This window comes from Macadamia integrifolia, chromosome 9 (genome assembly GCF_013358625.1).
Source record: "Macadamia integrifolia cultivar HAES 741 chromosome 9, SCU_Mint_v3, whole genome shotgun sequence".
Classification (NCBI taxonomy): Eukaryota; Viridiplantae; Streptophyta; class Magnoliopsida; order Proteales; family Proteaceae; genus Macadamia; species Macadamia integrifolia.
The window spans coordinates 8,836,954-8,851,532 of NC_056565.1; the positions used below are offsets into that span (position 1 = coordinate 8,836,954).

At 37.7% G+C, this 14,579-nt stretch overlaps 2 protein-coding genes and 1 pseudogene across 3 annotated transcripts in view; 1 reads left to right on the forward strand and 2 right to left on the reverse strand.

Annotated features, from left to right (window-relative positions):
* The window catches only part of LOC122088322, a 5,556-nt gene extending 1,769 nt beyond the window's left edge, over positions 1-3,787 (reverse strand). The window contains exon 1 of one of the 2 annotated variants that reach the window (XM_042657551.1): positions 3,288-3,787. In XM_042657551.1, the coding sequence (XP_042513485.1) occupies positions 3,288-3,636 (349 nt within the window). In that variant the 5' untranslated portion in view covers positions 3,637-3,787. The remainder of the gene's footprint in view (positions 1-3,287) is intronic. The other variant, XM_042657550.1, reaches the window with a different exon arrangement.
* Positions 3,788-6,710: 2,923 nt separating this feature from the next.
* Positions 6,711-9,725, reverse strand: LOC122088807 (annotated as a pseudogene).
* LOC122089482 lies at positions 9,566-11,328 on the forward strand. Its single transcript, XM_042659242.1, has 3 exons — positions 9,566-9,586; positions 9,712-9,954; positions 11,105-11,328. Exons 1-3 carry the CDS (start codon positions 9,566-9,568, stop codon positions 11,240-11,242), a joined length of 402 nt encoding a protein of 133 aa, XP_042515176.1. The 3' UTR covers positions 11,243-11,328.
* The last annotated feature ends 3,251 nt before the right edge of the window (positions 11,329-14,579 follow it).

The following is a 14,579-nucleotide window of genomic DNA, read 5'->3' on the forward strand; positions in this document are numbered from 1 at the left end:
AAAAAAAAAAAAAAAAAAAAAAAAACCCACCAAAAAGCTGCATTCTAGAGAATTAATAATATCTTAACAAGAACAAATGGTCTGGGCTGACAAATGAAGTCCAGTAGGATTCTAGAAACAGAGTTCCAGAACAGTAATTGATAACAAGAAGTTTAATGATCTTATAATGGCAGTACTAATGGTCTGAGCTGACAAATGCATAATTGTATGACACTGTAACAGCTAGCATAAACCGGGACTTGAAAATCAGCTTTGATCTAAAACAATTCAGAAAATCCTAATGAGAGAAGGATTCCTGCAAATCAGTAAAATAAAATTTTGAAAACAGAATTCAGTAGAATTTAAGGTGTGATTACTCTTGCAGAAAACAGAACAAAAATCTCAGGTCCAAAACTAAAGAATTAGAATTTTCCTATTAGAAATAGGAAAGCTGACACCACTTAAGGACTTTAATGATCAAACAATAACTGAAACTAAGATCTGATTTAAAGAAATAAGTACTGACCAGGAATTCAGACAGCACTTGAGTGAACGATTGTCTAACAAAATGTTAGGCAAAAATCAGATTTTCAGCAAGTTAAGATAAGTGCATAAAAGAGGAAAGTTCAGATACGGACCTGATTCTTCAAGAAGAAACGAGAGTAAGAAGAACAGATATGATCCAAACTTCCTACCTGGAACTTGATTGGAATGCCACCAGCCTTCCTTGGCAACTCACCAAGGGTCTCACTGCCTCTCACAACAAGTAATTTGATTCTCAAAGAACAACGGAGGCAAAAGCCAATCTTTCATTCTTCGAATTCATGTGCAAGGAATAACCCTTAATATGCTTAAATGAAAAACTCAAAAGAGGAATCAAACTAGGCCTAAAGCTCCTCCAGCCAATAGCCTACCTTGGAGATAGACCTTTACTACTAAAAAAACACTCAGCCTAAAATAAAAGAAAACAGCTTAAAACAAGGCTGAACTCGCATAGTCCTAATCCAGCACAACTAAAACACTTTAATAGAAATTTACAATAAAGAATATGACTCTAGCTAAACTAGTTAATAAAGTATATCTCGTATTCCTACTTCTTACCCATAATTTAGACCATTAAATTGGCCTGCTACAAAGAAAAGCCATTGGATCAAAGGCCCAACACATATGTAACCAACTCAAGGCTTATTTCCACTAAGATGAACAAATTTTTGTGTTTTATCTACATCATTGTTGCTCCTAATCAAGACTCCAATGCCATTTATATGCTTCAAGTTACTTAGACAAGCTCTCCATTTTATTTGGCGTTATATATTTTTCCCATTTAAGATTGTCCAATCTTCTCTTCTAACTTTGGTCTCCCAAAATGGTTCGTTCTTTTGGCGTCTGAGATAGATGCAAAATGGGGTAAACCAAATCCCCCTCATAGCCTTGATCAATAATGCTCCAAATTGCTTCACCATATATAAGGCAAAGTGAATCGATCAAGCTACCTTATCTTTGTATATGATCCGGGCCAAAGAAGAGATAAATATGCCTAGATACTATATTCTATGGATAAAGGATCTAATTGATAGAAGAAGCACCGTAAAGATCAATTAGCGAGGTTTTGAGCCGATACAATAAGAACTTCTCTTCCAAACCACCAATGTTTGAATTCACATCATTGATGCAGTACAATAGGAGATAAGTCAGAGCACTATTGATCAATGATATTTTATCTGATAGATAATGACACATTTATTAAAAACAAACAGCTAAAGTACAACAACAAGGAGCTAGCATGTGACCAAGACATAACAGAAGGGAATTGCATCACAGGGTACTGCCCCATGACATGTACCAATTAAGTTTGCCAACCTAATTTTCCAAGAGAAAGAAACTCCCTTTGAGTTGATATTATCCTGTCTATTCTAAGACCCTCTCTAATCAGTGATATTTTCCTCCACAATAGGAGTTTGCTCTCGTAACTTCCAACTTACCTTACATTTGCTAATGTTCCAAATATTAAAGAACCTTGGCAGAGAAGCCATATACCAAAAATTGAGTTTGAAACTTAGCCCCACATCATCTGAATTTCCAGCTTTTCATAAGGTGAATTTGTATAGAATTGCAATACTTTCTTCTTTGTCCTTTCTAATATTCCTTCAACTTAACTTTCCATCATATGTCATTCCTCACACTCAAAACCAGAGGAAACTTTCATGAATTAATTTCACTTCTCGACAGCAGTGAGGAATACACTCTGAGAAGCTATGACTACTCGCGAGACTTCTCCCATCATATGTCATGGTTAATGAGCTGTATTTAAATGCTTGCCTCACCACCTCTACTTTGAAATCCACATGGGTTCTACTATACTTTTCGTAAGTAAATACTATTCGGCAAGGTCTGTCTTCAGACACCAGAACCTATTCCTCATAGATCCCCTTGCTCTGTTTCCAAGCTAGAATAATCAGGATTTTTCTTTTTCTTCATGTTCAATGGACCCCTTAGTTAAGCTCCAGAAAAATATGCAGACAGGCCACCATCAGAGCCTAATATGTCAAACCCACCAAAATAATATGTAAGGTTACATGATCCATCAATTTCTTGACTACAGTTTACTTGAGTAATCTGACTTCGAAGAAATTCAATGCCTGCTAAATATTAATCTGATTTTATTTCTCTCTGTCCATCTCCAAATCATTGAGGATGCATTAGCCTACTACGAATTTACAATGACCCTGTATGCCCAGATATTGGTTTCATGTAATTACCAAACGGCTTGCCTAGAATAGGGGATCCATGAGCTTAGTAACAGCTCACAAGACATTAGAACTCTTTCCAAAACCTCTGATAACTTCAGACACTTCAAGCTTTATCATGATGCCTTAAAATGATTAGTATGAAAATGCCTGAGACATCTAGTAGATCGGGTATAGATCTCTACAGGAATTACAATAATAGCTCTAATACCATCTCAATGAAGCAGAAAATAGACGAGATTCATCTCACCGAACTGAATAGTTCATCATAACAGTTGGTTAATCATTCAATATATGTCAGGAAAAGGAAAATACCCATTGAATTGTGCACAGTTCTTAAACCCCAAACAATAGAATTATACAAGAATTAAAATAAAAAATAAAAAAAAACATTTTTCCAGCATGCGAAATAATAAAAAAAAAAAACCCAAATCATACATTATTAGACCAGCCAAGATCCATCAATCAAACAAGCAATCTAATCAGAAGAATCCCAGGAACACCCGCTCCCCAAACCCCAACTCCCAGAGAATTAAAATAAAAAAGGTTAAAAAATTATACCTGCAGAAGAACCCACCAACAAAATCCTATCAGTGGACATGTCCTCACAAACCCAATTGCAAACAGCGATAACATCACGGATTTCAGAATAACCCGTGAGAGAAGCTCTTCCGGAGGATTTCCCAGCTCCACGCATGTCGAAGGTCACAGCTCTGTAGCCTCTCTCTGCTAACCCAGCTGCGATTCCTCTCAACAACGCTTGACAACCACCCAAGACTGAGTAGGGATGAACGAGAACAATTACTAAATTATCCTCAGGCTCTCGTAGAGGTTTGAAGATTCGGGTGTGAAGCTTCACGCCGTCGCTGGTTTCAACTTCACAGGATTCCACAGAACAACTCGTCGCCATTATCTATGTCTTTCTTTGCTGCTGTCCCGAAAATGCTTAGAAGAAGGGGTCTGTAATCTGCTGAGAGCCTGGGCAGACCGGGCAGATGCAGAAAAGGCGAGAGAGAGAGAGAGAGAGAGAGAGAGAGAGAGAGATGCTATTATTGTTGTTGAAGAAAACAGAAAGGGTAGGCAGTAATGAAAGACAGCGAGACTTTGGTCCTCCAAGTTGTTGACCCGTCTTACACAACCTCTAATCAATCTCGTGGGCTTCTGTGATCCGTTAATCAGATATTTCCTACTTTTTGCTGTGGGGTCCCACCATGCCATATTCCAATCTTGTCAATCCTGACCGTTTAAGTTGGATGGCACACGCTTCTTGATTGTCCTTCATAAAAATTTTAGCATTATTGAGAAACGGAATGGCACTGACCGTTGGATCAATCCAAACACCATAGCAACCCTGTTGGAAGCGGGTCAAACAGTATCGATATCGTATCGGCTTCCAAGGTGACCGATATCCCCTCTCTCTTTCTCTCTCTCTCCGGCAAACCATGGATGCAGGCTGCATCACTGGTAATAGGATCAATGGCCTGGCTGATGGTGGATCAGTTGAATGGTATGTTTCACTTTAAGTTTGTCATTCCAATTACCTCAAATTAGTAATACTATCACCTGCAATTTAGACTAAGGCTATGTTTGGCAACGATATTACGTGTCAAAAATGAAAATTTTAGTTTATCTGTAAAATTATTTTTTTATATTTTTATTGTTTTCTTGGAATGAAGGAACTACCTTTCGTCGTTCCATGAATTCTCGTTTTTTGTTTGTTTTTTTTTCACTTTTTGTTAAAAAAAAAAAAAATGAAACGCATCATAAATGCACCAAACTCTTTATTCTGTTTTTTTCATTCCCATAGAACAAAAAAACTTCAGAAACATTTTTTTAGAACGTTTTCAAACACAACCTAAGAATCATAGCTTTCAACCCTGTTTGTGAGAGTGTTAGGTAGTTTATATTTTAGTTGGATTCTTATCAAACATTGTAGACTTGTAATATGAGGACCAATGGGGTTGATAGCCTAGTGGTGAAAATGCCCTCAATCCATCATCGCTCGAGTTGGCTGATTGTAGGTTCGAGTGTTGGCATGCCCATTTATTGCCCATTGGTCCTGTAGAAGTGCAGTTTGCCGTACGGGGGCTTGTCATGGGGGTTAGAATCTACTGGTGTATGATGTCTTGTATCCTCCAACAAAACGGCGGTTCCGCTTTAACCCTATTCTCCATTGACAGTGAAGCAATTCTGAGAGTATGAAGACGAGCGTTGAAATTGTATTTTCTATTGATAGTGAAGTAGAATCTCATTTCACCGAGTACGTAAGCAATCTTGCCGAACCTCGTAAACCTATGTGCATTGCTTGTTCTTGTTTTTCCATTACCTTTTGCATCGGTTTTAGGGTTGCATTTCTACATAATTAGTCCCAGTAAGCCCTAACTGATCCATATTGGCCTTGGCCAAATCCAATCTGATCGAGAAATAATTCAGATGCTTGATATAATTTTTTTTTTTAACGGTTTTATATAATTTGATTCTATTGGTTTCATGATGTGATTATAAAAAAATGCCGTCAAAATTTTGGTTTCTTCATTGAATTCAAGGCAATGGTCAGGATATAATTGTTTTGTAAACCATGTTGATTCTATAACATATATGTTAGTTTATCATCCAAGGTGCAAACTTTCTATTGTTTTGCTCTCTTTGGTGTTTCGCTTGAAAGATCTCGGGTGTTCTTGGGCTTCAACCAGTTCTTTGTTGCTTTGGATGTCGGGGATGGGAAGATGCAATGGTATGGATTCCATAAAGAACCTCAAAGGAATACTGATCCTTTGGGAGGCAAGACCTTGATCTGTGAAAATGTTCTTGAAACCAGAATCTTGTTATCACATTCTAATATTTTTATGTTGTTGGCTTCTGCAGGGAAGAAGAAGAAGAGACTTGTTGAACTGTTCGAGCGCTGGAGTGATGAAGTAACTATATTATTTCAGAAACACAAGAACATATAATTCAAAGGAGAGATGTCTATGATAAGAGATATGATCTATTGCTGGGGCAGAGGACTTGTGACTTTATTAGGTGATGCTGCACATCCTATGCAGCCAAATCTTGGACAGGGGGTTGCATGGCAATTGAGGTACTTTAGATGATATTTTAGCTTTTCCTCTTAGACATAAATTGCACAGAATAAGTTTTATTAGTTTATAAAGAAAAATCTGAAGATCCCAACAGCCCGCGTTGCTTTCCGTCTAATTGTGTGGGAAAGATTATGCAGGACTTCCCCAGTGTGCACAAAGTGTATAATCATGTCCTCTGCCGCCATTGTTGAAATCTCCCACTTAATGATTCATTATTATCAAACTTATTCTGTTATATAAAGTGAGATATGAAATACCACTTGGGGGTCCAATCCAATACCTGGAAGCATTAGAGGGAGTGGAGATGACCAAGGGTTCATTAAGACACATCCAAAGTCCCAGATCGCCGATGAGAGATTATACCTCTATAACTCCTAACATCTCAACATAGTTTTTGAGTAAATGAAAATCAACTAACATTTATTCTTTGTCTTAATAGGTATGAGAGAAAAAGAGTGATACGTATTGGTATCATACATGCTATCACTCGAATGGCATAAACAATGATCACCCTCTATACACCTAACTTAAATTTTGAGTCTGGTCCTCTATCAGTAAGTCTTTTGTCCTTGATAGCTGCTTTAATCTCTTCCGATTTTTTCTTTTTAATAGTTTTTGGTTTGAGTTGAAAGGGTTCTCTGAGCAAGTGGCATAGAAGAACACACCAATGAGGTGCGATAAAATGGTTCCGTACATAAGATAGCAGCGAAACCATTTCATGGGAGGTGAAGATAGAGATCAAGAGAGAAGGTGCTAGTGCACCCTCCCCTGACGGCTCAGAGAACCTTTTCTCCTCTTCGAAATAAAGAAAAGAGGTGTATTCAGTACCCAAGGTTCCAACCAGATTTAAGCATTCCCCATTGGAACTGTTATGATTTATTTTTATGACTACAAATAATAAACAGGTATCGAAATATTCATGAATTTATATTTATTTTTATTTTATATCAACGAAGAATGAAAAGTCATAAATCATACCAAACATTTAGAAAGAGATTTGGACTGAACTAAAGCAGGGCTTCTTATTCTCCATGACCAAATAAAACCCAATTCATCAGCCGTTGCATTACAAGCCCAGAAAGGAAACGAGCACTGTGAAAAGCAGGGCTTCTTATTCTCCACGCTCTTAAGAACTGCAAGGACAGAATACTTGTATCGGTCACTAATAATATTGATATCGATACCTATACATATCGGTTGAATCAGGTTGTATCAGGCCAAATACTAGATAAAAAAATGATGTCGGTATTGTATCGGCTGACATGTATTGACCAGGTATCAGTATCACTATTGATCATGACTAATACCGATACGGATAGCTAAAACCATGATCTTACATGTAGAACTGTTCCCAAACTATTGTTCAGTGTCTCATTCGGTGGAGCTATTTTAGCTCACTATTTCAAAGAAAGGAAAAGGTTCTTTATCTCGATCTTTCTCCTTTTCATGTGAAATGACCTCGCTACCCTTCTATATACAAAAACATTCTATTGTACTTCACTGGTGTACTCTTCTATGCCATTTGACTGTAGAACCCACTCGTTTAAAAAAAAAAAAAAAAGACAAAATGATTCATAAATTATAAAAGCATCTAACAAGGAAAAAAGACTCACTGATAGAGGGGCCAAACCCAAAATTTAAGTTAGGTATATAGAAGGAGACCATTTTTGACGCCATCCGAGTGACAACATGTATGATACCAACACGGATGACTCTTTTTCTCACATACCTACAGAGATTAAAAGTTAATTACTTGACTATGTTGAGATGTTGAGAGATAAAGATATAGTCTTATGTTGATTACAAGGGACTTTGGATGTGTCTTAATATACCCTTGGCCCATTGGACACTTAAGGGGTATTTCATGAGCTATCCCACTTTATTTGACAATATAACTGGAGATCTTAAGAATGGCTGGAGAGGACATAGTCCTACACTTGGTGTACATTGGGGACTAGTATGGAATGGGCCCACTAACCTTTGCGTCTGACCTGGATGCCTCCGTTGGCTTAATTCTATGATCTAAATCATCTAACCCATAGAATTATTTTGGAAAACCAGAAAAGAAATGGCTGATGATTCATATGGGAACAGGTTCAAGGCAAAACTCCTAGGTTAAACTCATTTATAATCAGAGAAGCAAATACCTTTTGAGTGCATTAGATAATTCTTCTGACATTTTAGTACCTGAGTTGCTCTCAACAAGCTTCTCAAGTTCAACTATGAGTTGATAACAGTCCTGCATAATCTTTCCCACACAATTAGACAGAAAGCAACCGAGGGGCTGTTGGGATCTTCAGATTTCTCTTTATAAACTATGCAATTTATGTCCAAGGAAAAGCTAAAATATCATCTAAAGTACCTCAATTGCCATGCAAACCCCCTGTCCAAGATTTGGCTGCATAGGATGTGCAGCATCACCCAATAGAATCACAAGTGCTCTGCCCCAGCAACAGATCATATCTCTATAATAGATGTCTCTCCTTTTAATTATATGTTCTGGTGTTTCTGAAATTAACTAGTTACTTCATCACACCAGCTCCCAAACAGTTCAACAAGTCTCTTCTTCTTCCCTGCAAAAGCCAACAACATAAAAATATTAGAATGTGATAACAAGATTCTGGTTTCAAGAACATGTTGCACAGTTCAAGGTCTTGCCTCCCAAAGGATCAGTATTCCTTGGAGGTTCTTTAAGGAACCCACACCATTGCATCTTCCCATCCCCGACATCCAAAGCAACAGAGAACTTGTTCAAGCCCAAGAACACCTGAGATCTTTCAAGCGAAACACCAACGAGAGCAAATAGTTATTAACATTACTGTAGCACAACTTCCTGGAAAGGTTTTTCATCAGTAATTAACAGAATAAATACATACCCAACAGTGTTGTTGTATGGTGGCACATTGTCCAGTAATCCACTATAGCATGTAAAATTTGAATATCTTGCTTCTTTCCTTCCAAATAGTTTTGAACGAACCTAATGGGGAGAATTAGAATATGATCCATACTGATTTAATTCAGGGAAGCAAGAGTTAACATACTTTTGACCATATTCCATCTGCCCCAACTAATAAATCCCCTTCAAATTGTCGACCATCTTCAAGGACTACAGTGACCTGAAGCCACAGATATAGTGAATGCAATTGGGTCAGATATAGTGTATAACAGATCTAATGTAGTCGACTTTATAGAAGATCCTGACAAGGTTTGAAGAGTTCTAACACTGTTGTCCATGATTTGCTTTGCAACAACCTTATCAATGGCTTCCAACACTGCCAATGCATTGCTCGAATGCTGAATTGGACCACGATGCTGACCCTCCCCTCTCACTGCACTCACTCACTTCCTTCTCAAACACTTTTTACTTCAAATCCTCTGTTCTTTGCTGCCAGAGCTAAGACAAACCCACCAATACCCCCACCGGCTATTATAATCCGAGGCATCTTATTTTGATCCTTTTCTGTGTCCAAATTCAGAGAACCCATTTCTTCACACTTGATAACAGAGCGTCCTAAGCTGAACTCGTTTGTTCTTGGTTTAGAAACTTTGGTAGAGTTCCAGTATTGGTTAGAAACACAAAAAATTTGCAGAGATGCCATGGTTGCAAGTTGCAGAGGAGAGTAAACTTGCAGAGATTCACTTCGGTGTACAGGATTGTTATTTGTTTGTAGGAAACTGAACAGCTCTATTGTCATTAAATACTATTTTATGCTTAAAATCAAAGCTTAGGTTGCCTTTAGTAGTCGTTCAGGATATTTCATGTGGAAAACAGAATTTTCAGTTTGTGTCAAAATGCCGTTTTAAAAAATAAAAAAGATTAGCGTTGGTGAATCAGTTTAAGAAAGATTACCCCAGTTGTTCACTTTTTTTTTTTTTTCCCTAAAAGCTACCAACCCTTTGCAAAGGAGAAGGAGCCTCTCTTCCCTTCATCTGGACGACGAGAAGGTGACGCTGCTCACTCCGGGAAGCTGCTCTTGCCTCTGAAATCAGAACTTCATTGCAGCTCCTCACTCCGGGAAGCCACGCTTGCCCTGCTGTTCGCTACTCCCCTTCTACCCCTGAAGCCCTCTGAAATCACTGCTTGGCGATCGCTGGACGACGACGAGAAGAAGGTGACGTTCAACATTCGACCCAGATCTTCCTTTCAGGTAGGTACAGCCCTTCTTCTTCTTCTTCGATTATGTTTAGATCTGTAAAAGTAGACTTTAAAATCGCTTCTTCTTCTCTTCTCCTTAATGTCCACTGCTTGGTAATGTTCTCTTCTTCTCAATTTTATTTTATTTTATTTTTTTCATATAACCCATCTTTTTTTTTCTGGGTAATCTGTAACTCTGGTTTAGATGTAATGGATGTGAAGTAATCTGTAACCCTTGAGTCCTGTTTGAACTCCCCACCATCCCATACATTGAAGATATATCTTTTTCTTTTATTTTTCCTTTTCCCATTTCTTCTTACTTGGTTTGGATATATAATTGATGGGGCCAAATATCGGACTCATGAGATTGTCCTTCGTGTTGTGCTTCCGTTTCAAGTCAAATTATCACCATTTAATGATCCGAAAAGGTTGTTGGGTGGAGCTGTTCGGAACACAAAACCATGGAAAGATTTTAAGGTAATGAATTTCTTGGTAGGAGCCTTATCTTAGAAGCTTTGAATCCCGTCTCTCCTTTCATTTTCCCGAACATGTGTAGCTTTAGGTGCTGGTGAAAGGATGGTTTCTGTCATGATACCAGTATTCCCCTCTTCTTCCTTTTTGTCCCCATTCCAATTGGCTAAGTGACATCCAATAATAATTGGATAACCATCAAACTTTATTGATCATGGCTGTTCTTTGACTGGAAGATTATTTGGCCATGACTGATTGTTGATATTTTCTATCTTCTACATGTAAGGCAAACCGGGTAGAATTCCTCTTTGGTTTAGATGTAACTCTGTTTCTCTGAATAAATCTGTTTCCCAAAACAGATAGGCTTCTTCTCTGATGACCATTAAAGTGTATAAATAAGAGGTAAGAGTGATCGTTCTAGTTTTGGGGATTAGCTGAGCTGGGTTTTAATCCGTTTATGTTTAGGTTCAGGTTAAACAAAGAGAGTCATGCTTAGTTATACACTCTTAATTCATCACTGAGTCTGGATATTTCCCAAGGTTCTATTGTTTTCCATCATTGCTTAGTCATACTCAAGGTTCTATTGTGATCACATACTTTGTCTTCCCTTTTAACAAAGAGATCTATTCATTTGATTTGTATTAAACAAATGAAAATTTAATATTAAACAATACTATTAAATTGGGCTGCAGGTTGAGAATCGAGGCGGTGGCAAGTTTGTTTGGATAGATGAAGAAATAAATAGTCTTTCTACATGCCTAAGTACACCATCATCTGGGTATACCCAACCCTTATCATCTACAATGACTAATTCATCACTGATTATGTAAGAGGGTTCTTGGAAGGAGCAATTGTAGAATAAAAAAATCATACAAGTATGATGAAAGCCATCCTAGATGCCATTAACATACTTCACCTAAGGAATGATGGAAAACAATAGCATTTTTGCGGAAAGAGTGTTAATTGGTTTTTACTTTATTTGCAATGGAACCTGGAACTTTGTAGTATTCATACCAAAATTCTATGTTATGATATTTTAACCTTTATTTATTTATTTATTTTTTAAAACCATGAAACCATGTATTTTGATATCAATTTCATTTCAATATAGTCTCTAATGGCATTTGTGTAAATATTGAAATAATGAAAAAATGTGCCAGAGAATAGTTCTTACCAAACGTCATTTCACTCCAGGAACTATCCCCAGAACAGTTTTGGAACAAGTTTACCAAACACCCAAACAGAATCAAAAAATCATTTTCTAATGAAGTAACATATAGATGATTCTACTGAAGAATGGCGTTCTCAGAACAAAATCATTACCAAACATGCTCTTAGTAGTTTTATTTCTTATAGGTGTCACCCCATTTTATTGCAATGTACTTTTTGTTTCTTTATTAATTTTTCATTCAATAAAAAAAAATAATGGAAATCTTCATGGTCTTCATCAATAAGCTGTCAATCATGTAAGGGAGAGGGATATGTATGTCGCCAATATCAAGTTTGCTAGTGGATAGCACTAATAGGATCACATGATGGAGTATCATTCAGGAAGAATATGAAGGTCATTTCAAAACAAAGGAAGAGAGAGATAGACACAATGAGTGCTAGCATACTTGATATCGGCGGCATACCCAATATTTTTCTATCTTCTAATTACAGATTCTCATTCCGAGTAACAATATTGCACTAGATTTTTAACTAAAAAAATAAAAAAATATTGCACCAGATTTCACAAGTGAGCATGTTAAATGAGTAATTTAATATTTCATTCAAAATTCCTACCAAATGACGCAAAATTAACGTCAAATGAATATCACGAGAGTAAAAACAAAAAGGGCAAATGATGGACATGCGAGCAGAATACCTAAAAATAAATTAGAACATTCATATATCCAACTTAAATATGGGGCAAGGGTTAGACATGCTAGCGTCTTACCCAAGAATCAGGTATGCTAGCTTTTTTCAACCGGTGGATTATGTCAGATTGATTTAAGTGGTTGGATTCATGTTTATTACTTTTAATTTTAACCTTAAATACATCAAGAGAGAGAAATACTCTGACAAATATGATACGGTTTTTTTGGAAAGTCAGAATACTTCTTCTCCATCCTTCTATGTCACTTTCATTGCTTCATGTCTCTACTCCGGCGACGAGTATACTGTTTGCTAGCTGGATCTCCGACGCCAACCTCCGTTTCATCGTCGAAGAAGGCCTATATCAAAATATGTCCGATCACCCCTCAGTGGTTGGAATTTCACTTCTTAAGCTCCGCATGCTACATGATGTGCCAGGTTGGCTCCACCACTTTCATCAGCCAGAAAGAAGCATGCGAGATCTGAATTAGCTAGAAAATCGATTTCTATTTCATCAAGGAATCTGAGAGTGATGAAACCATTGTCGTACTATGACGGTGAGGGGTGCTCCAACAATAGACCATAGTTGTCGAAGACGATGACGGCAGGGGTATTGCTAGAGGTGTGACAACAAACATTGTCCTAGTACTTGAAATCAGGGTTGAGAAAGGTGAAACCTCTACCATGGAAGAAGACAATTGACAAGGAGAACGGGTGGGGATGAAGAGGCAAAACTAGAGGATTCAGATCTTACAGTTAGAACGATGGAGGTACTGGTAGAATGTCATATGCTATTAGCACCTGATGAATCAAGCTTGATGAGAGAGATTGTCCATTACAGGGAAGTAAGGCCTCGCCCACCTAAGATTATCCATGTCTTCGACGAAGTTAAAATCTATGACAACGACGGGTGGTGAGTTGGAAGGATCACCTGTGTACAGGGCTCCAAGTACTCTGTTTATTTCTCAAGTTCTCGAGATGAGATTAAATACCTTTTTTTCTTTCTTTCTTTCTTTTTTTTTTTTTTTTGGCTGAGGGTTCACTGGAATTGGAGAATGGAAAATGGGTTCTTTCTCATTCCTACCATTGAAAGGTTATTGCCTTTTCTTGAATCTACTCGATCTCTTTTGAAAAAGTTTCTTTCTTTGCCTTTTCTCTCTCCTTGGTTTATTATCCTGAAATTGGGTCTCTTTGCCCCTTTTATTCTTTTGTTACTTGGAATGGCAGATGATGATCTGCTAACTCTCAAGAGTTAATCTTTTGATGTAATCTGATTCCTAATGCAGGTGCTTTCTGCTCTTTCTTTTTATTGAACCATATAGCGTAGAGAACTACAAAATCTTTACATGTTGCGCTCTCATCATATCCTGCAACCCATTACATGACTCGATGTAGGATACATGTTTTGACAAGGTTCTGAAACTCTTAGGTTTTGAAACGATCATACTTTTTCTTCGTGTTTTGAGATTGCAGCTAATCTGAAACTCTCTTCACTACATCTTAATTCTTCGTGTTTTGATTATGATTGTATTCTCTCTCATATCAATTTGTCGAACAATTGGTAGTGGGATTTAACGGTACAGGAGGGAAGGCAAGATAGCAGGGGGGAGAGAGAGAGAGAGAGAGAGAGAGAGAGAGAGAGAGAGAGAGAGAGAGAGAGAGAGAGAGAGTGTTATTGTCAGTACTTGCAGGTGTATTTTGGAAGATTAGATGTAGGTATTTATATTGGATATACTTCTTTGTATATTTCATCAATGGTGTAGATTTACACCTTCTAATCCAATGGTCAAGACATGCTAGCATACCTGATACCTGGGCATCCTACTAGCATACCTGTCATTTTCCCTTAAAGGTGATAGATATATTGTATAAACCAAATACCTGACCATCTACCTATCCACCTGCTCATAATGAGGTCTGTTTTTATTATCATTGTTATCTTCTTCTTTACAACTGGTTGAGTGCAGATTTGGGGCTTCCTTGAAGGGAAATCAGAATGGATGTTTCCAATGTGGACAGAGGTGGGGCTGGTGCAAGTCATGCGACGATGTTGGATTTGTTTTTGGAGGTCTGAAATAGTAGAATAGTAGAGCATTTGGGGCTTCCTTGGAGGGAAATCAGAATGGACGTTTCCGATGGGGACGGAGGTGGGGCTGGTGCGAGTCGTGCGACGATGCTAGATTTGTTTTTGGAGGTCTGAAATAGTGGAATGGTGGAGCATGGAAGAGGAATGGGCAAGTTCTTGTGCTAGAGCTGCACTCAATCTCAATCAATCTCCTTAAATTTAAAGCTTTGTAATCCCTGCAACGC